Source organism: Thalassophryne amazonica, chromosome 17, assembly GCF_902500255.1.
Source record: "Thalassophryne amazonica chromosome 17, fThaAma1.1, whole genome shotgun sequence".
NCBI classification, from domain to species: Eukaryota; Metazoa; Chordata; class Actinopteri; order Batrachoidiformes; family Batrachoididae; genus Thalassophryne; species Thalassophryne amazonica.
Window position 1 is genome coordinate 41,252,300 of NC_047119.1, and position 24,527 is coordinate 41,276,826.

The 24,527-nt window shown below is 43.8% G+C and overlaps 1 protein-coding gene across 3 annotated transcripts in view; it reads right to left on the minus strand.

Annotated features, from left to right (window-relative positions):
* Positions 1–1,245: 1,245 nt before the first annotated feature.
* nars1 (asparaginyl-tRNA synthetase 1) overlaps positions 1,246–24,527 on the minus strand; it is a 59,775-nt gene continuing 36,493 nt past the window's right edge. For all 3 annotated transcript variants that reach the window (XM_034191856.1, XM_034191854.1, XM_034191855.1), the window contains one exon: positions 1,246–2,190. In XM_034191856.1, coding sequence (XP_034047747.1) covers positions 2,059–2,190 — 132 coding nt within the window. In that variant the 3' untranslated portion in view covers positions 1,246–2,058. The remainder of the gene's footprint in view (positions 2,191–24,527) is intronic.

Below are 24,527 nucleotides of genomic sequence, written 5' to 3' on the forward strand. Positions count from 1 at the left end.
CTTTGCTGAGATAATCCATCCCACCTCACAGGTGTGCCATACCAAGATGCTGATTAGACACCATGATTAGTGCACAGGTGTGCCTTAGACTGCCCACAATAAAAGGCCACTCTGAAAGGTGCAGTTTTGTTTCATGGGGGGGGATACCAGTCAGTATCTGGTGTGACCACCATTTGCCTCATGCAGTGCAACACATCTCCTTTGCATCATCCGTGAAGAGAACACCTCTCCAATGTGCCAAACACCAGCGAATGTGAGCATTTGCCCACTCAAGTCGGTTACAACGATGAACTGGAGTCAGGTCGAGACCCCGATGAGGATGACGAGCATGCAGATGAGCTTCCCTGAGATGGTTTCTGACAGTTTGTGCAGAAATTCTTTGGTTATGCAAACCGATTGTTTCAGCAGCTGTCCGAGTGGCTGGTCTCAGACGATCTTGGAGGTGAATATGCTGGATGTGGAGGTCCTGGGCTGGTGTGGTTACACGTGGTCTGCGGTTGTGAGGCTGGTTGGATGTACTGCCAAATTCTCTGAAACGCCTTTGGAGACGGCTTATGGTAGAGAAATGAACATTCAATACACGAGCAACAGCTCTGGTTGACATTCCTGCTGTCAGCATGCCAATTGCACGCTCCCTCAAATCTTGCGACATCTGTGGCATTGTGCTGTGTGATAAAACTGCACCTTTCAGAGTGGCCTTTTATTGTGGGCAGTCTAAGGCACACCTGTGCACTAATCATGGTGTCTAATCAGCATCTTGATATGGCACACCTGTGAGGTGGGATGGATTATCTCTGCAAAGGAGAAGTGCTCACTATCACAGATTTAAACTGGTTTGTGCACAGTATTTGAGGGAAATGGTGATATTGTATATGTGGAAAAAGTTTTAGATCTTTGAGTTCATCTCATACAAAATGGGAGCAAAACCAAAAGTGTTGCGTTTATATTTTTGTTGAGTATATATATAATCATTGCTAATATAAAACACAAAAGCTGTTTTTGTCACATTTTATTTAGGAGCAGTGCAGAATATTCAGATGACAGTCACAGATGTGAGATCAGACCACCGTCACGTTAAGCTCGTTAAATGTTCACAAAGACACAGAAAGTCCAACATGGTCCAGGTTAAAAACAAAACCCTTGATAGTGTGAAATCAGACAGTGAAACGTTGAAGTTGCTCCAGCTCCCGTCTTCCTCATGTGATTCTGAGCCAATATGTTTGTTTGTGTTTATGGACTCATCTAATGGACTGATTTTTCCTAATGTGTTTCTGCAGTCGTCGTTCAGATGGTTTTTCATCATGTAAATCAAAAACACTGCACACAGATGCTTTAAAAGATTCACCTGAAAAGGTTTTGACAGATTGGGAATAATGTCCGAGTAAGTGTTACAAGAGCAAAGTTGTAATCCAGAGAAGGGAAAAAAAACAAAAACAACAAAAAAAAACGATCCCAGAATTACATCAAACTTTAGGAGAAAGTAAAAACAGTCATGACATGTGACATTTTGGAAAGAAGGTACATCTGTTGTCTGTAAATACTCACATTTCTCATGAATAGAACCTCAAAATATTCATTTCTAAGAATTAATTCCAGCTCGCATTTAGATTTTGTTCCAGGCTCAGAGTTTACAAACTTTTGAATCTTAGTGAAAATAATAATAATCTCCAAACTGTCAAACATCACTTTGTTCTTACGACATTACAACTTCATTAATGTAAATACTTTTTTTTTTTACTCTGTTTGAACCTTTCAAAGTATTACAATCCGTGTTTTCCCCCCCTCTTAAAATGTGGTACTAAAATTTTATTTTTAGAGTAAATTTTTTGGTTAATGAATCTGATGTTGAAGTCATTGACTTATAAGACTTCTGAAAGTGAACTTTATGGAGGGAAACTTGACCAATCAGAGGAAACAAAAGCATTTATCAGCAGTTAAATGACCACCACCAACTCGAAGAAAAACAAAGGCTGACAAGACGACACGAGCTCAGCGACATGCACTTTAATAGCTACTGATGATTTGGCTTTTTTATGTCCAAGGTGGCAGCTGGTGCATTCAGGGTCGGCAGCGCTGGATGAACCGTGGGTAGAGGCAGACGTCTCTGATGTGATACCTGTTCAGCAGCCAGGTGAGGAAACGCTCCAAACCCAGGCCGTACCCGCCATGAGGACACGTGCCGTACTTCCTCTGAAACACAAAAAGACAAAACACGCTTTATGGCTCAGTTCTCCACTGCTTTTAGTGCTGTGATCAGCTCTTCTGAGTGTCTCGGCTTTAATTTAGATGCTGACTCCTTCACCTCTGACTTCAACTTGATCTGTCAGACTGTCTTAGATACTGTAGCTCCATTGAAACTTAGATCTTCCAAACGTCGATCTGAGCCTTGGAAGAATGATGTTAAGCGCACTGTCAGGCGCGAGTGTAGGAGAGCTGAGCGAAACTGGAAGAAGGTGTAGAAGACTTTTTAGGTCCTTATTTGAACTATGATGAACTATCAAGTGTCCTGATCTGAACTGTATGTCCTCTGGCTGAACTAGCAGGTGTTCAACCCAAAAAAAAGGGCTCTATTAGTCATTCGGTCTGTCAGGGGCTTTCCAAGGCCTCTTAGGTGCTTTCCCGCAGGCCACATGCAGGGGGCCTCAGGCCAGCTGCACCTGTGGCCGAAGGTCTTTTAAAAAAATCAGTTGTAAATCCTTCACGTTTTAATGGGAGCGTTTGTCACATTGAAATAATGGCCTAACACCTGCTTAGGGTTCACTAGAGGACGCTTCCAATAGAAAACCATGTCTTGGGAATGAAATAAATAAAAAAAGTCGAAGGAGGAGCGATGCCCGCGGGTCTCCAATAAATAGATGAGCGCGGTTGTCATATTCAGTCTCTCTAGAGGACTCAGTTTGTATAAGCTCTGTGTCAAAGGCTTAAATAAACTTAAAAACTCTGTGCATTTTATCTTGCTTAAGGATGAATTATTCCAAAGTGTTGTGTCCTTTTCTAGCAAATCACTTGCAATTAGTTTGTGTTATCTAAAAGAAGACATCCTGAGACGACCAAAAAGAGGACCACGACAGAACTTGGCGAGCCAGCTTCAGGAGGGTCCAGAGGCATTCTGGCAGCCTGGGATGGTCCAGCTCATCCAGACCGTAAATAACAGTGATCACGACTAAAATGTAAGCAGAAACCTTTTATAACTTCTGCACGATCTGGAGGAGTGAGTCGGGATTTCCGCCCAAGTTGACAGGTGATATTTTTAATTGCCTCTTACCCAAAAGAACCTGGACTAAGAAAATTGATGAGACTAAAAAAGATAAGATTGAAAATTATCAGGCCTTGTAGATAAAATGCTCAGAAGGTGTGTGTGTTCCCGGGAAAAAGAATGTCTGTGTGAGTGAAAGGTCAGGAATGTTCATGAACTCTGGTGCGGAAAAGAGTGCATGGAGAACTAACCTGGATGCTTGGGGAATAATTGGTGTTGAAATTCGTTACTAACGTGCCGGCTGATAGCATGCGCTGTAGGGGTTAATTTAGAGGAGTATACTGACAAATAGATACAAGGTAATACAAGGTTATTTAAAGAGTTTAACATAGACTGAAGTGAAATAAGTGAGAAAAAGAGTTTAACAGAGAATACGTGCAGAGGAAGCACAAGATAAGCGCCTGAGGGGGCGCAGTAGAAATACCGTACGTGATAAAGAGATTTAAAGAGAAAAGTGCAAAGTAGCACAGCTGACAGTAAGTAAAAGAGCTCAATAAAGGACGTCATTTTTTAAGAAAAGAGAAAAACTATAAAAAAAAAAATGAATGAAGAGTTAGTGCAGAATACATGAGAATTAATGAAGCAGAAAATAGTGCAGTAAGGCACCAAATACACGCTTGTGGGGCGTGGGAGAAGAATAAGTAATTAAGTACACAGTAATATGAGTTTTTTTTATAAGAAAAGAAAAAGAGAGTATTTTCAGTGCAAAGGCACATTAAGCTCACGAGGAGCTCAGTAAGTGAAAAAAGTAGAAGAAAGTGCAGAAAGGCACAGGATACGCACGCGAGGCGCGGTAAGGCGTAGAAATAAATGAAATATTGTATGCTCAGAGAGGAGCTTGTGAAAAATAATATATTAAGCACAGGATACGCACGCGAGGCGCGGTAAGGCGTAGAAGTAAATGAAATACTGTACGCTCAAAGAGGGCTTGTTAAAAAATAATATATGAGTTGCTGGCAGCGCCGGAGAAGCTGTCTAACGTGAAGAAGAGATACATACTTAAACAGAACACATTGGTGTTAAGTGAATAAAAAGGTTGTTTAAAGCCGCGGAGTAAAGGGTGGCAGAAGTCTAGATAGAGATATATAGAAAGTTGTTTTTAATAATTTTTGTGTATAAAGCTTTTGAAGATTGGTGTGTGGGACAGCGGAGAGTAAGCGGGGAGTTGCAGGCAAAGCTGTGAGGGCTTGCAGGCTGGCTGCCATACAAGATTAATGTAAAGAGTACGAGGAGGAGGAGACGTTTAGACCCAACAGAAGGACTTGGGAGGTGCATGACAGGCAAAGAGGAAAGTGTGAAACAGAGACAGTGAAGAAAAAGACAGGAGAAGAGACTGCTATGTAAATACAAAGAAGGTAGATATTATTTCAAAGAGAGAAAACTAATAAACAAACATAGCAGAAAAAGAGAGAAGCAAAAAAGAGAAGTGGAAAGTGAAAAAATTAGAAGGAAAATAGAAAGTCGGGAGCAAAGACATTAGGAAGTGTTAGGGTTGTAAGAGGATTAAATAAATAAAGTTGGTTATAAATCAAAAGAGTTAAAGCTTAGATTATAGTGAAAAAGCTGACAGACTGATCAATGCTTGGGACATTCATTGATGGGAGACTTAAGTGATGATGAAATAATACTCCCAAAACATTACTTGACTGACGGAGACATTGAAACCCAGGGAATCAGAACACATTTTTGGCTGGAAAGGACCTATTTTGACAGTGTAGGAGCAGAACACTGGCAGGACGAACAAGAGATCAATCAGAAATTATGGCAGATTACTAAGGTAGTCAATCTGAAGCAAAAGAAAGAACAATTCCCTCTAATTAATTGGGAGCTGCTGATAAGACGTCTGTGGCATCAGGGTTTAACTCCGTGGCTGGAGCTGCTTTGTGCTGATCCTAATAAAGAAATTAGCATACCATTAAATCATTTAATAACACTACCAACCGATCCAGGTGAAGAACTGTTTCCTAGGTTGACTCTGACTGTGGTCCCAAGGAAGGTTCGGTGGGAAACAGGTAAATTTTCATATTTAGTTAAAGAAAAAGAAGACGGGCAAAACAGTTGGAAATTTAATCCTTTTAAGGGTTTAAAATACAAAACAGGTGTTACAGCCAGCAAGCTATTGGTCTGGATCAGGACAGCCCCTGAGGGACTACCAGAGCACCATAGAAACATCTCACATAGTGTTTGTCAGGGTTACATGGGTAACTCTCAAGGTCAAGGTCGGGAAAGTACCCCGCTAGACTTAGTACTAAGAAAATATCCAGGAAAACGCATTAAGGCCAACCAATGTATGAGAAAGTGGCACAAAAGGTCACATGGGGGCAGGCAATGGCCTTTGGAGGGATCATTTGATCCGGTGATGTGTGAAGCAGTTGCGGTAGAAATACAGAAAAAAGAAATTAAAGATCAGCAGAAGAACGTGAATAACAACAAAAAACGCACTGAAGAAAAAGAAGTTTTGGCCTTGTTCAAGCAGGAAGCGCAGAGGCTACAGCAGAAAAGAGAAAAAATGACAGAGGAAAGATCCAAAGACACTAAAGCCAGTGCACCGAGCTGGGAAGCAGAGCCACCCCCATATAAACGTCATGATATGGGAAGGACAGCTGGACAATTTGTATTAGGAACTCGTGAAGAGGACCAAGGCATGGATGTGGAGGGCAAATTCACACTGACACTAAAAGCTCAAGAGCCACAAGGAGACAGGTCCTCGGCCTGCCAAATGGATCATACAAGGTCTCCAAGTCTGGAAGTAAGTGGTTGCTCACCACGACCAGCAGGGGGGGCCACATATAACGGTGACACTGAGGCAAACGAGGATAGAGAGAGAGACCTGAAGGCCCCACCTGCACATCGAGGTCCACTGAAAACCGTCCCCTCCCACCATAAGTCAACCGACTGGACCTTCTCAGGCTATAGAGGCTCCAAAGAGTGGCACAAGAGCTTCTGTGACACACTGGATCTGGCCAGAAGAGATAATGAAGAACTAGCTGAGCAACTTCGGCTAGCGAAGGAAAGAATACAAAGACATAGGGACGCAGAGGAAAGAAGAATATTACAACAATCGACGCCCAATCAAGGGAATCACATTATAGAGCCACCCACCCGAAAGATTTCTGGTGAGATCATCATTGAGAGTGCAAAAGAGGCCCGACTCAGGCAAAGACAACAATGTGTAGCCAAAGACATAGCGGCTTTAGAACAGGATATAACCAACTGGATGGACCACCTGGAACCAGTCAGTCGCACTCGATCTGGAAGACAGTATGGAGCCCCCACAGAAGAAGAGGAGGACGAAGACCTCATATGCCCACTGGTGGTCAGGAATGGTCATCATGTGTATACCCCATGGAGCTGGACAGACATGGTGGGGCTGGCCAACAGGCTGCCAGACATCACCCAAGGAGCTGGGAGATGGATAACTGCCTTAGAAGAAGGCACTGCAGGGGTAACCTTGTCTTTAGGTGACATAAAAGCCTTGCTAATGCATGTAATGGGAAAACATGACACTGAAGAATTAGCAGGAAAGGTTGGACTAACACAGATGATGGGCACTAATCAACATGATGAAGTCCCCTTTAATCGCTATAGAAACTCCACGTGGGAAGGACTGAGAAGAAAGTACCCTGAGGTCTTGGATCCCTCTAAATTGGATGATGAGGAGTGGACACCTGAAGAGTGCCCAAAGAAGTTCCTGCACCGATTCCAGAAAAGATGGGCGGAGGAAACAGGAAATGCATGGAACCATTCTCCAGCAACTGAAATCCTGTTTAAAATAACTGTAAAAAAGGCTCTACCAGATGAGGTTCAGAAAGCCCTAGATGGAGTCGTGGGACTATCGAAAATGAATTGGGCTTTATACTCTGAGCATATTTGTCACCATCTTGAAATCTACAAGAAAGAAAAACAAAAAGAAGAAGATGCAGCAAAATCCCTGATGAAAAAATTGGTGCAGATGCAGCTGGGAGATCTAACCAAAGGCAAGAAAGAAAAAACAAAGACCCAGGCACCAATGATGACCCCTGTTCCTTCTGAGCCGGCAAGCACGGGCCTTACGGCAAACACTGCTGCCACCATACAGGCACCTGTGGTAACAGCCACACAGAGCCCCCAAGGAGCAGCAGGGAGCACTCCTACAGGAGAAGTCTCAGCACCAGTGGAGCATCACTATCACTACCATAGCACTGGCACACCCGGGAATGGACCCACCTACAGTCATGGGTGGAGAGGAGAGTCACGGAACTTTCAAGGTCAAAGAGGAGGGTGGCGAAGAGGATCTCGCCAACCTTCATTTGGAAGCAGATTCCAGAACTCAGCTCCCAGGAACAGTCAAGCGGGACCGCCTATGGGATCAACACCCCCAATAGGGGATCAACCCTCTAATGAGTGTTGGAGCTGTGGACAACCTGGACATCGAATGAGAAATTGTCCGGCCCGACCTTGGGTTGGACCCTCTGCCTATTGGCAATAGCGGGGCCTAGAGAAGACAGAGGGGGAAATGGTGGCATTGGCTATTTCGATGATACCTAAGGAAGAGCCAACCGTCACTGTTAATATACAAAACAGAGATTTCCCTTTCATGGTGGATACAGGGGCAACATACTCTTGCATAGGGAAAATGGGCGCTTATCTCCGCCTCTCTGGGTCTGTAATTAAGACCATCGGCTTCTCTGGGAAAACTCAAATAATACCTTTTACACGCCCACTTCCTGTAACGATTGCAGGAAAAACAATTGAAGCACCCCTGTTATACTCACAAAATACACCTGTGAATTTGCTGGGAAGAGACATTTTATGTAAGCTACAAACCCAGATAGTGTGTACCCATCAAGGACTGCAAATACACTTTCCTGACGAAGCACTCGCCAACATTATGGTGCTTATGGACATGGAAAACAAGGTCCGACCTGTGCAACCCATGGTATACTGGCTGAAGTTACAACCAGAAAATTCAAATCTTCAACTGGAATGGGAAAAATGGAAGCCCTGGGCAGAACAACACTATGAAGCAGTATATACACCTAGTTTACCTTTACATGTCACCCTGATGTTCGATGCCAAACAAGAACAAACTGACTATGCATGCTGCTGGGATGTATTGATGAATCAACGGCTGTTTCACATAACCACCACAGAAATTTATTTAGGCCCCCAAGGGGCCGCAGCTTCTGTCAAGCTAACTTCAGCTGAACAACAATGGTATCAAGTGCCGAATGCCACGAAATAGTACGTGAGTCATTGCGTGACCAAAAAGCCGAACTGTTTACACAGAGACTGCTACCTGCTGCTTTGGACTCTGAACTAACAGTCTTTTTCAAGACTTTTTCAAGACTTTTTCACTTGTGCTTTTTCACTTCACCTGTGCTGCTCCACAGCGTGTCTGGTGGATTTTTTATTTTATTTTATTTCTTAGCACCGTTGTCGTGCGTTACCTGTGCTGTTCCATGGCCTGTCTGGTGGATTTTTATTTTATTTTTTAGCACTGTTGCCGTGCGTTACCTGTGCTGCTCCACAGCCTGTCTGGTGGATTTTATTTTATTTTATTTTTTAGCACTCTTGCCGTGCGTTACCTGTGCTGCTTCTTGGCCTGTCTGGTGGATTTTTATTTTATTTTTTAGCACTGTTGCCGTGCGTTACCTGTGCTGCTCCACAGCCTGTCTGGTGGATTTTTATTTTATTTTATTTTTTAGCACTCTTGCCGTGCGTTACCTGTGCTGCTTCATGGCCTGTCTGGTGGATTTTTATTTTATTTTTTAGCACTGTTGCCGTGCGTTACCTGTGCTGCTTCATGGCCTGTCTGGTGCCTTAACTAAAGCACTCCTTCTGTTGAATTACCTCTAAATTATTTACACATTATTCACTTTGCGTGTTTTTAGGAATCCGCTAGGTTAGCGTAGCTACTAGCTCTTAGCCGATTTAGCATGGCGGCTTCTCCTGTCTCTCCCGCACTTTTCTGCTCTGGGTGTGAAATGTTTAGTTATTCCTCGGCCTCCTTTAGCAGTAACGGTACTTGTAATAAGTGTAGCTTATTCGTAGCTTTGGAGGCCAGGCTGGGCGAATTGGAGTCTCGGCTCCGCACCGTGGAAAATTCTACAGCTAGCCAGGCCCCTGTAGTCGTGCGGACCAAGGTAGCTCAGCCGCCGTTAGTTCCCCCCCTGGCAGATCCCGAGCAGTCGGGAAAGCAGGCTGACTGGGTGACTGTGAGGAGGAAGCGTAGCCCTAAACAGAAGCCCCGTGTACACCGTCAACCCGTTCACATCTCTAACCGTTTTTCCCCACTCGACGATACACCCGCCGAGGATCAAACTCTGGTTATTGGCGACTCTGTTTTGAGAAATGTGAAGTTAGCGACACCAGCAACCATAGTCAATTGTCTTCCGAGGGCCAGAGCAGGCGACATTGAAGGAAATTTGAAATTGCTGGCTAAGGCTAAGCGTAAATTTGGTAAGATTGTAATTCACGTCGGCAGTAATGACACTCAGTTACGCCAATCGGAGGTCACTAAAATTAACATTAAATCGGTGTGTAACTTTGCAAAAACAATGTCGGACTCTGTAGTTTTCTCTGGGCCCCTCCCCAATCAGACCGGGAGTGACATGTTTAGCCGCATGTTCTCCTTGAATTGCTGGCTGTCTGAGTGGTGTCCAAAAAATGAGGTGGGCTTCATAGATAATTGGCAAAGCTTCTGGGGAAAACCTGGTCTTGTTAGGAGAGACGGCATCCATCCCACTTTGGATGGAGCAGCTCTCATTTCTAGAAATCTGGCCAATTTTCTTGGATCCTCCAAACTGTGACTGTCCAGGGTTGGGACCAGGAGGCAGAGTTGTGGTCTTACACACCTCTCTGCAGCTTCTCTCCCCCTGCCATCCCCTCATTACCCCATCCCCGTAGAGACGGTGCCTGCTCCCAGACCACCAATAACCAGCAAAAATCTATTTAAGCATAAAAATTCAAAAAGAAAAAATAATATAGCACCTTCAACTGCACCACAGACTAAAACAGTTAAATGTGGTCTATTAAACATTAGGTCTCTCTCTTCTAAGTCCCTGTTGGTAAATGATATAATAATTGATCAACATATTGATTTATTCTGCCTAACAGAAACCTGGTTACAGCAGGATGAATATGTTAGTTTAAATGAGTCAACACCCCCGAGTCACACTAACTGTCAGAATGCTCGTAGCACAGGCCGGGGCGGAGGATTAGCAGCAATCTTCCATTCCATCTTATTAATTAATCAAAAACCCAGACAGAGCTTTAATTCATTTGAAAGCTTGTCTCAGTCTTGTCCATCCAAATTGGAAGTCCCAAAAACCAGTTTTATTTGTTATTATCTATCGTCCACCTGGTCGTTACTGTGAGTTTCTCTGTGAATTTTCAGACCTTTTGTCTGACTTAGTGCTTAGCTCAGATAAGATAATTATAGTGGGCGATTTTAACATCCACACAGATGCTGAGAATGACAGCCTCAACACTGCATTTAATCTATTATTTGACTCTATTGGCTTTGCTCAAAAAGTAAAGGAGTCCACCCACCACTTTAATCATATCTTAGATCTTGTTCTGACTTATGGTATGGAAATAGAAGACTTAACAGTATTCCCTGAAAATTCCCTTCCGTCTGATCATTTCTTAATAACATTTACTCTGATGGACTACCCAGCAGTGGGGAATACGTTTCATTACACTAGAAGTCTTTCAGAAAGCGCTGTAACTAGATTTAAGGATATGATTCCTTCTTTATGTTCTCTAATACCATATGCCAACACAGTGCAGAGTAGCTACCTAAACTCTGTAAGGGAGATAGAGTATCTCGTCAATAGTTTTACATCCTCATTGAAGACAACTTTGGATGCTGTAGCTCCTCTGAAAAAGAGAGCTTTAAATCAGAAGTGTCTGACTCCGTGGTATAACTCACAAACTCGTAGCTTAAAGCAGATAACCCGTAAGTTGGAGAGGAAATGGCGTCTCACTAATTTAGAAGATCTTCACTTAGCCTGGAAAAAGAGTCTGTTGCTCTATAAAAAAGCCCTCCGTAAAGCTAGGACATCTTTCTACTCATCACTAATTGAAGAAAATAAGAACAACCCCAGGTTTCTTTTCAGCACTGTAGCCATGCTGACAAAGAGTCAGAGCTCTATTGAGCTGAGTATTCCATTAACTTTAACTAGTAATGACTTCATGACTTTCTTTGCTAACAAAATTTTAACTATTAGAGAAAAAATTACTCATAACCATCCCAAAGACGTATCGTTATCTTTGGCTGCTCTCAGTGATGCCGGTATTTGGTTAGACTCTTTCTCTCCGATTGTTCTGTCTGAGTTATTTTCATTAGTTACTTCATCCAAACCATCAACATGTTTATTAGACCCCATTCCTGCCAGGCTGCTCAAGGAAGCCCTACGGAAGCCCTACCATTATTTAATGCTTCGATCTTAAATATGATCAATCTATCTTTGTTAGTTGGCTATGTACCACAGGCTTTTAAGGTGGCAGTAATTAAACCATTACTTAAAAAGCCATCACTTGACCCAGCTATCTTAGCTAATATAGGCCAATCTCCAACCTTCCTTTTCTCTCAAAAATTCTTGAAAGGGTAGTTGTAAAACAGCTAACTGATCATCTGCAGAGGAATGGTCTATTTGAAGAGTTTCAGTCAGGTTTTAGAATTCATCATAGTACAGAAACAGCATTAGTGAAGGTTACAAATGATCTTCTTATGGCCTCGGACAGTGGACTCATCTCTGTGCTTGTTCTGTTAGACCTCAGTGCTGCTTTTGATACTGTTGATCATAAAATTTATTACAGAGATTAGAGCATGCCATAGGTATTAAAGGCACTGCGCTGCGGTGGTTTGAATCATATTTGTCTAATAGATTACAGTTTGTTCATGTAAATGGGGAATCTTCTTCACAGACTAAAGTTAATTATGGAGTTCCACAAGGTTCTGTGCTAGGACCAATTTTATTCACTTTATACATGCTTCCCTTAGGCAGTATTATTAGACGGTATTGCTTAAATTTTCATTGTTACGCAGATGATACCCAGCTTTATCTATCCATGAAGCCAGAGGACACACACCAATTAGCTAAACTGCAGGATTGTCTTACAGACATAAAGACATGGATGACCTCTAATTTCCTGCTTTTAAACTCAGATAAACTGAAGTTATTGTACTTGGCCCCACAAATCTTAGAAACATGGTGTCTAACCAGATCCTTACTCTGGATGGCATTACCTGACCTCTAGTAATACTGTGAGAAATCTTGGAGTCATTTTTGATCAGGATATGTCATTCAAAGCGCATATTAAACAAATATGTAGGACTGCTTTTTTGCATTTACGCAATATCTCTAAAATCAGAAAGGTCTTGTCTCAGAGTGATGCTGAAAAACTAATTCATGCATTTATTTCCTCTAGGCTGGACTATTGTAATTCATTATTATCAGGTTGTCCTAAAAGTTCCCTAAAAAGCCTTCAGTTAATTCAAAATGCTGCAGCTAGAGTACTGACGGGGACTAGCAGGAGAGAGAGCATATCTCACCCATATTGGCCTCTCTTCATTGGCTTCCTGTTAATTCTAGAATAGAATTTAAAATTCTTCTTCTTACTTATAAGGTTTTGAATAATCAGGTCCCATCTTATCTTAGGGACCTCGTAGTACCATATCACCCCATTAGAGCGCTTCGCTCTCAGACTGCAGGCTTACTTGTAGTTCCTAGGGTTTGTAAGAGTAGAATGGGAGGCAGAGCCTTCAGCTTTCAGGCTCCTCTCCTGTGAAACCAGCTCCCAATTCAGATCAGGGAGACAGACACCCTCTCTACTTTTAAGATTAGGCTTAAAACTTTCCTTTTTGCTAAAGCTTATAGTTAGGGCTGGATCAGGTGACCCTGAACCATCCCTTAGTTATGCTGCTATAGACGTAGACTGCTGGGGGGTTCCCATGATGCACTGTTTCTTTCTCTTTTTGCTCTGTATGCACCACTCTGCATTTAATCATTAGTGATTGATCTCTGCTCCCCTCCACAGCATGTCTTTTTCCTGGTTCTCTCACTCAGCCCCAACCAGTCCCAGCAGAAGACTGCCCCTCCCTGAGCCTGGTTCTGCTGGAGGTTTCTTCCTGTTAAAAGGGAGTTTTTCCTTCCCACTGTAGCCAAGTGCTTGCTCACAGGGGGTCGTTTTGACCGTTGGGGTTTTACATAATTGTTGTATGGCCTTGCCTTACAATATAAAGCGCCTTGGGGCAACTGTTTGTTGTGATTTGGCGCTATATAAAAAAAAAATTGATTGATTGATTGATTGATCATGTGACCCTTTTAGTCTCAGAAAAGTACGAATCCCATGACCTAGGCCCAATGGTAAAGACAGCCTCAGAAGTTGAAGAATGGCAAAACATGGAAAGTCCACAAGTACATCTGTCAAAAGACCAGCAGTTTGTACGAATTAACTTAAAAGTAAATGATGAGGCTATAGCTCAAAAAGTGGAGCTCAATCCTAGACCAGAGGGACAGATGGTGTTATCGGCCCAACAAGAGAAATTGTTAGAGCAAATACCACCAGTGGTGTGGTCCAAAAGCAAAACAGATGTAGGACTAGTAAAAACAGCCTTACCAGTAAAAATAAAAGTAAAACCGGGAGCAAAACTGCCTCACCAAAGGCAGTATCCATTAAAACCTCAGGCTATTGAAGGCATAAAACCAGTAATTAAGGGACTAATGGCAGCTGGAGTTTTAATAAAAACTGCAAGCCCATGCAATACTCCTATCTACCCTATCCCTAAAAACAATACCAAAGAGTATCGGCTGGTACATGATCTGCGTCCTATCAATGCAATAATAGAAATGGATGCACCTATAGTACCTGATCCGCATACTATACTATCAAGCATCCCTGCTGGAGCAAAATGGTACACAGTAATTGATCTGTGTTCAGCCTATTTCAGTGTGCCTGTGCACCCAGACTCACAACATTTGTTTGCATTCACATTTCTGGGACAACAGCTAACGTATACACGGCTACCTCAGGGACTGAACCTGTCCCCAGCCATCTTTAACAAAGTCCTGGCTGAAGATTTACAACACCTTGACATACCCAGTACATTGGTGCAATATATGGATGATCTCCTTATTGCATCAGAGACTCAAGAACAGTGTGAAAAAGATTCATTAATTGTATTGCATGCATTGGCAGATGGAGGTCATAAAGTAAGTAAGGACAAATTGCAGTTCTGCAAACAACAAGTAGAATACTTGGGAAGACAGTTGTGTGGGACCACGCGATGTATAGCCCCAAGCCAAGTGGAGGCTATAATCAAGGCTCCCAAACCCCAAACAGTGGGACAGATGCTTTCATTCCTTGGGATGGCAGGGTACAGTCGGCCGTGGATTTGTGATTATGCTATAAAAACTGCACCTTTGCGTGCCATGATTAGAGCAGTGGGGCAAACAAGCAATGCAGCTCTCCTCGTCTGGACAGATGAGGCAACGGGAGCTTTTGAGGCCCTAAAAACAGACATGCAATCTGCTCCCGCGTTAGGTAACCCAGATTATGGGAAACCTTTCCATTTGTATGTTACTGAAAAAGCTGGATATGCTTGTGCTGTACTAATGCAGGAAACAAATGAAGGAAAACAACCATTGGCCTATTATAGTACAAAGCTTGACAACATTGAAACAGGATTGCCACCATGCTATCAGGGTCTAGCAGCAGCTGCCTTTGCATTTCAAAAAGCATCATCCATAATCATGGGACATGCAGTAACGTTGTATACGTCGCATCAGTTACATGCCCTGCTAACAAGTCAGCGTTTTGTCTTAACACAAGCTAGACGCACTGGATATGAAGTTGTGTTGTCCGCTCCAGAAATAACAATACAATGTTGTCACACGGTGAATCCCGCCACCAAATTGACCACACCGTTAGATGGTACTCCACATAACTGTGTGGCAGAGACAGAGAAATTTTTGAGAGCCAGAGAACATTTGTATAATCACGCCATAGATGCAGATCTAACCCTGTTTGTGGACGGCTCATGCTTTCGGGATGCTGCGGGATTGCATGCGGGTATGGGGATTGTTAAACTAAACACGGATGGCGAGACCTTTGAATTACTGGAGTCCCAAGGAATTGATCAGCCTTGTTCAGCCCAACTGGCAGAAATCAAAGCCTTAACTATGGCTTGCCAGATAGCTAAAGATCAACGTGTTAATATCTACACAGACTCAGCCTACGCTTATGGCGTATGTCATGTACATGCAAACATTTGGAAACAAAGGGGATTCCTGAGAGCAGATGGCACCCCTGTCACTCATGGAGAAGCAATTTCCCAACTGTTACAAGCTCTCCAATTACCGTCTGAGGTAGCCATCATTAAATGTGCAGGTCATCAAAAGAATAATAATATCATAGCTCAAGGTAACAACCTAGCAGATGACGCAGCTCGCAAAGGAGCACAAGGGGAAAATATGTTTCCCCTGCTAACCATCCAAGATTGTGCCCCACTGGTTTCACTTGACGCACTGATAGTGGCTCAAAGTAGGGCCAGTGGAGAAGAAAAACGAATGTGGGTTAAACGAGGCGCTATTGAGACACGCAGTCAGGGGCCAGCGGACAAGCTGTGGCGCAGTAGTCATGGACATTTTGTGTTACCCACCAATTTATTACGACATGCAATCATTTGGGCCCACGGACCCGATCATTGTTCACGAGTCCAAATTATGAACAAACTAAAAGCTGTCTGGTGGTCACCATATATGGCAGCTACAGTGGACCGTTTGTTGAATGAGTGTGAGGTATGTGCACAGTACAATGTCCGGAAATCATTCACAGCCCCTTTAGCCCACATTCCGGTCCCTGATGGGCCATTCAGACATCTTATGATGGATTTCATAGACATGGGAGCTGAAAACCGAGTTAAACGAATGAGATATGTTTTGGTAGTGATATGCAGGTTCAGCCGATGGATTGAGGCAGTAGCCTCTGCAAATCAAGACCATAAAACGGTAGCCAAATTCCTGTGCCGAGACGTCTTTCCAAGATTTGGCATTCCAGATACTATCTCATCTGACAACGGTAGGGCTTTTGTAGCCAAGGTTACACAAGAAACATTCAAACAATTGGGTATCAAACAGAAGTTTGGGTGTGTTTATCACCCTCAATCAAATGGGGCGGTGGAACGGGCTAATGGCATTTTAAAGAACAAACTAGCAAAAATCATAGCAGACAGCAATGGCAAACTAACCTGGCTGGATGCGTTGCCACTTGCTTTATTGTCAATGCGCTCACAAACTAACCGACTAACCCATTTGACACCATTTGAAGCTCTTACAGGTCGGCCGATGCCTATTCCATACCTGAGAGGACCCTACGAAGGACCATCGCTGGAGCAGCTACAAGACGAATGGCATAATTATCTGAGACAGTTAACCCAAATACACAAAACTATCTTTTTGCAGGTCAAAGGTGCTACAGAAGACAGAGAAGCAGAGATTCCACTTGAAAATCAGAGCATCCAGCCTGGTGATCTGGTTTACGTCAAAGTGTTTAAAAAGAAGTGGGACAGGCCCCGCCGAGAAGGTCCTTTTAAAGTTATTCTTGCTTCACGTACAGCAGTCAAAGTAGACGGTAAGGACACTTGGTTTCATTTAAACCACTGCTGTAGGGTTGGTGGCCCAGCGCCCCTGCGGCCTCGGCAAGCTCGTCTTGGCAGAGCCGCCGGGCCAAGGGGGGAAGCAAGAGAAGCCAGAGACCCTACAGCAGCACCGAGGGATGGCCACGCCTCCCTGCAGCCAGAAGCAGCACCGAGGGAAGGCCACGCCTCCCTGCAGCCAGAAGCAGCACCGAGGGAAGGCCACGCCTCCCTGCAGCCAGGCGAACACCGGCCAAGGCGCTCACAGAGACTGATTGAACAAAGACGACGCACAGCTTCAGAGAGTAGTGGATCCCTGCCAGATAGAGCAGCGACAGACTCAGATGCAGACTCAGAAACAACTGGAGACGCAGGCCAACAGACAGACAGAAATACAGACAGATAGACAGGCCACAGGAGACATCAGACTCGGACAGCAACTCAGTAGATTTACCGACAGAAGAACCGCAGGAAGTACAACCCAGACAAAGCACAGATACACCACACATCCCTAGTGACAGCTCATCTAGCGACGGCTCACTCAGTAGCACATCTAGTAGTACATCTCAACAGTCACCAGAACAATGATTAAGGAATTATTTAAGGGATTGACAATACTACTGGTGGTTAGTATGGGAGAACATAGACGTCCAAAACATACAACGGACTGTGCCGTGGCCATGGCCGCAATAGCAGCTAAACAAGGCATTCTAAACACAGGAAAAACATATAATTTGGTATACATTAAATCAAAAGCCTACAAGAACATAGGAATACAGGGAAAGCTGGGGGATTACATATTAGGCGAAGCCATTAGCATCAAATGTGAAGAGGAGGGAACACTCAACATAGAGGTAATTTGTGATAAAAGAGGATGCAGGGAAACCAAGCAAGACGTAACTGTTACAGTACATGAAACCACAAAATGGGTAAAAATCAAACCAAGGAAAAAGAGGACAATTAGAAGCCTAGAAACAAGCAGTCACTTAGGGAGATGGGATCCCAGTACAGACCTAGCCCGTACACAAGGGTTGAAGACAAATCTATTTTACCAATGGTTGAAATTTTCGGCTAGGCAGATCAGTGAAAAGCCGTGCATAGCCTGTCACCGGAAGGGTGTGATACCTCAGGCTAAACCCCTACCTGATATCAACAACTGTTATAGGAGCCCCCAACATAACTCAGACCAAGCAGAATGCTATACACAATGTGTTATGAAAATGGCAGTAGGTGATAAAAAATATGCTGCCGACAGTAAACTTTGTCCAGTGCCTCTAAGTACAGAAGGAACCGTTCCACCTATGATTAAAATAGAGAAAGGGATGACACACCCATTCTGTATAGCTAAAGGCTTAGTAGCACAATACATAAGCGATTGGCAGGTAGGGACGACCCAGTCAAAACACCACATACAGTGTATGCAAAAGCAGCAAGAATATAAACCGGCTAAAGCATCATGGAACATTACTGCATGTCACACCCTGCCTGCAGCAGGCATACAGTGTGAACAAATAGTACCGGCCACAGGGGGGTCTGTAATTGGACTGAATCTCACCCATGCTTCATGGGTATCTACTCCAAATTTAGCTAAGGGAACGGTACCCTTGGCTGACATCTTTTGGATATGCGGACAAAAAAGGAAACTCCTGTCATCGCTGTCCCCGAATTGGAAAGGCCGTTGTGCTCCTGTGATGCTCACAGGAGCAATAACAGTAATTGAAATGCCAAATTCAATACAACCCATGCCACAGAAACTTCGTAAGAAAAGAGGAATAATGACGTTTAAAACAGACTACAACATCACAGTAAGAAACGGGATACCAGAAGGGATACCCCGACAATTAGAAGCCATAGACAGTAGCAGAGTTAAAGCAGATGAAGACGCGGATAAATGGGGATGGGCACTGACTCTGTTCGGGGTTACTCCAAAAGTCCGTTCTAGGTTCCAGGAGGTGCAGTGGATTAATTACTTGTGGTATAATCAACAAAGATATTTGAATTGGACATTGGCAGCTGTAGGAGCTTTAACCGAACAACTGCACGCCACCTCGTTAATGACAATGCAAAATAGATTAGCTATCGAGATGATGATGGCTGATGAACAAGGAGTTTGTATTATGATCAAAGCCACCGAATGTTGCACAGCTATTCCCATGCGTACAGGGGAAGACGGAAATTTGACAGAGCTCTTAATCACACTTGAAGAGATGCAACAGGAACTATTAAGTAACTCCATAGGAGGGAGAAATGAAACTGATGATTCTGGATACATTGTAGGGAATGGAATGAATATTGGCCCACTATTTTCACTGTTTGGGGCTCTAAGGAGAGGGTGGATATCATGGAAAGACTGGTTATATCAGATAGGTGTAATCTTGGCACTAACAGGGGTGGCGGTCTTGCTGGTAATATGTTGTGGTATTCCCTTGATAAAATTTCTGGTCAATAAATTGATTTCATCCACAGTAGGACAGCTCCCACTGTTAGCCGTCCGAGCCCTAGAAGAAAGCACAAACGAAATAGACAGAGAACCAGAATATATGGAAATGGATGAAATACCAATTATCCTCCCCGACAGCCCCCAGATACCTAATATTGTGGCGTATACCCCAGATAGGGAGGACTGGGATGGACCATGCTTGGTGATATTGTAGACGAGGAAGAAGACATGCACGCACATTTACATTCACACACATGCACCCACAACAATGAGGGATAGGATAGACAGTATCTGAAAGAATGACATGGAGCTGTAATAATGAACGTATATGTATATTAATAGGACACAGGAGTATGGCTGAGAGACCAGACTCCCCTGATCAGGGACTTATGCCTGATCTGCCTCTATCAAGTCTGCTTGGACTCTCAGAACTGTTTGGAGAAGAGGATATACTGGAGGGACGGTCGAGCCATGATTGGTCACCACAGCCGCCATCCATCCAGCAGCTAAACCAGTTGGCAACAGAAAGATCCTCATCGTTCCAGCACCTGGCGATGACGGCTTCACAGAATCTGCCTACAGCAAGAGTCGGCCCGAGGACTCCACCATCATCTGAAGGACCCTTTGGACTCGGGAACACACCCCTTCCGCAGATGCCATGGAGACAGTCACATGTGCCAGTGGCAATGATACCCTCCAGGGGAGGCAGCCAAGGTCGGCCATATGCAGCAACCGCCCGAGTGCATCCTAGACCCAATTCACTGCTAGGACCTGTCCCCAGCTTTCCACCCCCAAGGCAGGAGAGATATTCTGATCAGCCCAGTGCCTCTGGAGGAGGATCAGCAGGGGTGGCCCTTAGCCGAACTCACCCACCAGGACAGAGGGGAGCTTTGTACAGGCTGCTAAATGCCCAGAGTGTCCCAACCACTTGCCCGTGCGACATCAACAATACTCCCCTCACACACGAAATGCCTTCCCCCTTGTACTTCCTGTCCCCTGGACTGCACAACCTTAATCTGGTCATGGTCACCCCACAGGACATGGCAATCTTGGTTCGAGAGCTTTGTCTTCCACAAGAGTCTGTTCCAAAAACCTTGGAGCAGCTCCTGCCCCTCACAAATCACATTCCCCATGGACTATTTGAGGAAATCATGCCACAACTGAGTCAGACAGCTGCATACCTGTTAAGGATACACTGTGACAATGCCAACATCTCTTGTGCTCAGGAGGGCCTCCATACTCAACTGTGTGGTCTTCACTCTAGTATGGACATGCTAGCCAGCATGATGGAGCATATGGAGAGGGAACACCTAGGGCTGGCCACCACCACCCTGAATGTGGGCAAGAATTCTCTGGGGGCCCTGTACAACCTGGCCAAGCAGCACAAGGAGCTGGAAAGATCCATCAGAGAACTGCGCGACTGTCTGAAAGCCAGAATTCCTGATCCTTCCCCCACTACCCCTGAAAGGCCAACCTCCCCATATTCCCCAACTTCTCCCAAAACTTCAGATGCTGAGTAAATGCTGAGGAGCGCGGACTGACGTAATGGCACTGAAAACGGACGATGACCTTGGTTCTTGAGTTTAAATTGCGGACTGGTTTCAGAAATCTGAGTGTAAATAAAAACAAAGAAGGATATATGTTAGTAACGAAGGTCGGGTAAATGTCTGTCCTTACCATCACCTGCGTAACACAGATAAAGCTAAATGCATACACATAGATATCACATTGCAAAGTTATAAAAAGGGGACCCTTACACGGCGTGTTTGGAGATTTAGTAGTAAAGATGCACCATAGGGACCCCTTTTTCTTAAATTATAGCATGCCTTAAGAGACATGCATCGCCTAAATTTGGCGTCTGGCCAAAAAGGGCATTAGAAAACAAGCTGAAAAGAAGAAAAACAAAGTGGAAAATGTTGAGAAATGGCCTATAATGAAAACCATTATATGATTGACTAAGGCAAATGACTTAAGGACGGACATGAAGGGAAACCATTTATTGTGTTTATCATTTAACTAGATATAGCTGCGCTAACCTTAGAATAGTTTCTTGATTGGTTGACTAAATAGTGGTAACGTAGGGGTTATTTGATGCATTTAAAAAAATAAATGTGTGACGCTTTAACAAAATAATATGTAGAACCAAGTATAATGGGTTGGAGCCTCTGGTTGAGTGAGACAATAGATGCCAGAAGATGATTGGTTGCACTAATGTCAATGTAAGGCCTTTACTTTGCCATGATTAAGAGGTTGAGGTAACTTGTTTTATGTGGCCATTTTAAGTGCCTTGAATTACACCAAAACTCAATGTTTGAATGTCACCTTGCGTTGATATAATCCAGCTAATTGATCACCTTGTGCCTTAGTATGTAGGTTCACCTGCACTTACACTTAAATATATTTACCGTGTGAAGTATCACTTATATTCATATCCGCACCAGAGTTATCAGTAAGTCGAGTGATGTGTTTTTCTTTTTTTATTATTGCAATGCACAAATGAGGATGTCTTGTCAGTAAACAACCCAAGAGTATAGTTGATGTAATGGGACTCTTTCGAGTCCCAGAGGAGGGACTGTAGAAGACTTTTTAGGTCCTTATTTGAACTATGATGAACTATCAAGTGTCCTGATCTGAACTGTATGTCCTCTGGCTGAACTAGCAGGTGTTCAACCCAAAAAAAAGGGCTCTATTAGTCATTCGGTCTGTCAGGGGTTTTCCAAGGCCTCTTAGGTGCTTTCCCGCAGGCCACGTGCAGGGGGCCTCAGGCCAGCTGCACCTGTGGCCGAAGGTCTTTTAAAAAAATCAGTTGTAAATCCTTCACGTTTTAATGGGAGCGTTTGTGTTGTATGGCTGGGGGGCCTGGCTGCCTTTTTGTTTCTGTCTTTTGTTTTTCCTTCCAGGTGGCTTGCATTTGGGACTGAGTGGCTGTGTAGCTGAGTTTATCAGGACCTCACCCTGATCACCTGAGGCTGATCACCTGCGGCTCATCAGGACTCACAGCTGTGGTGCATCTACATGGATTGGAACATGGTGGCATTTAAGACTGGAGTACACAGTGTGTATTTGCCAGAGACTCGACCTTGTGACCAGACGGGTGAGATCGTCGTCTCGGGAGCCATCTCATCATCAGTGGATGCAGAGAACGTCCAGGGTTGATGCATGGTCTGTGAAAGAGGAGGGGGTGAGGTCTCACGCTCGTCAGCACACTTCCTGAGGTACGTTAGATTTTGTGACATTTATACAGTCAGTAAATGTGGTGTCTCTCACACATTATATTGAGCTGTATATTGGTCGTTTAAATCAGCTTCCGCTGCAGTGGAGTTTGTGAACTGGATGTTCCATGCCTGCAGGGTGGGAAGCTGATTAGTAATTAAGCCAGGAAGTGTTTGCTGTTTGTGCACCTTTGAGCGTTCTCTCTGTGTGTTGAGTGTGGACTCACATAATGATTCCTTCTTTCACAGACTCGGTTTGTCGCGGCCACCTGGGGGGTGTCGGCGGGGTCCTTGGGTCCGAACCAGTTCTGGCTCCGGACCGTTAGCGCTGCTGGGAGCGCACCGCAATCCACCACGCCAGACCGCGCACTTCTATATTTATCACATCACTGTTATGTTCATTAAACTCTGTTATCCTTTGTACCGTGCTCTGCTTATTTTATACTGGGTCCTTCAAACGCTGGTCGGTTCTCCGGGCTGCGTCCGACACATAACAGTTTGTCACATTGAAATAATGGCCTAACACCTGCTTAGGGTTCACTAGAGGACGCTTCCAATAGAAAACCATGTCTTGGGAATGAAATAAATAAAAAAGTCGAAGGAGGAGCGATGCCCGCGGGTCTCCAATAAATAGATGAGCGCGGTTGTCATATTCAGTCTCTCTAGAGGACTCAGTTTGTATAAGCTCTGTGTCAAAGGCTTAAATAAACTTAAAAACTCTGTGCATTTTATCTTACTTAAGGCTGAATTATTCCAAAGTGTTGTGTCCTTTTCTAGCAAATCACTTGCAATTAGTTTGTGTTATCTAAAAGAAGACATCCTGAGACGACCAAAAAGAGGACCACGACAAAGGACAGATCTCAGTTGTCCTTCCAGTTACTGCGTGACTGTTGGCGTTTTTATCAGAAAACTATGAAGGCTGCTAAATTTAAGTACTTTTCTGATGTTATTGCTTCGAACTGTCATAATCCTCGTGTTCTTTTTAAGATTGTAAATTCTGTTTTAAGTGCACCACAAATGGATTGTTGGAGAGCTCCACTGAATTGTGTGAGAATTTTATGTTTTTTTCTTAAGAAGGTTGCTGATATCAGGGCCCTCATTAGTTCACCTGTTTATTTCCCTTCTATCTCTGACATGCTCTGCTGTTTTTGACCAGTTTGAGTCTGTCAGTTTGCCGTCTTTGAGCGATATTGATCATATGAAGCCTGCTGGTTCTCCAATTGACCCCTTGCCACCTCGTCTTTTTAAAGAGGCTTTTTCCACGTTGGCACCATTTGTACTGAATATTATTAATGGGAGTTTGGTTAATGGTATAGTGCCTACCAGTTTCAAGAATGTAGTGGTGACCCCACTTATTAAGAAATCTGGCTTAGATTCTTCTGAACTTTCTAATTTTAGGCCAATTTCCAAACTTCCTTTTCTCTCTAAAACTTTGGAGAAAATTGTATACTGACAGTTGAGTTCTTTTCTAAATAATCATGACACCCTGGAGTTGTTTCAGTCTGGTTTTAAATCCCGTCACAGTACTGAGTTGGCACTGCTGCGGGTTTTTAATGACATTTGTGTAGCTACTGATTCTGGTCACTGTGTTGTTTTGGTCCTGTTGAATCTAACAGCGGCCTTCGATACAGTGGATCATCAGATCCTCTCGTCTCGCCTGGAAAACTGGGTGGGCATTAAGGGTGTTGTTTTAGACTGGTTTAGATCCTACCTATCAGAGAGAAGTTTTTGTGTCCGTATTGGAGCTGTTGAATCTTGTGCAGCACACCTTACATGTGGGGTGCCTCAAGGCTCCATACTTGGTCCGCTTCTTTTTTCTTTGTATCTACTCCCAATGGGATCAATTTTTAGGAGACATGATATCTCTTTTCATTTTTATGCTGATGACTGTCAAATTTATTTGCCACTGAAGCAGCAAAATGCATACTCTGCGAACCATCTCCTAGAGTGCATTGGTGACATTAAGGCATGGTTGTCCATACATTTTCTACACCT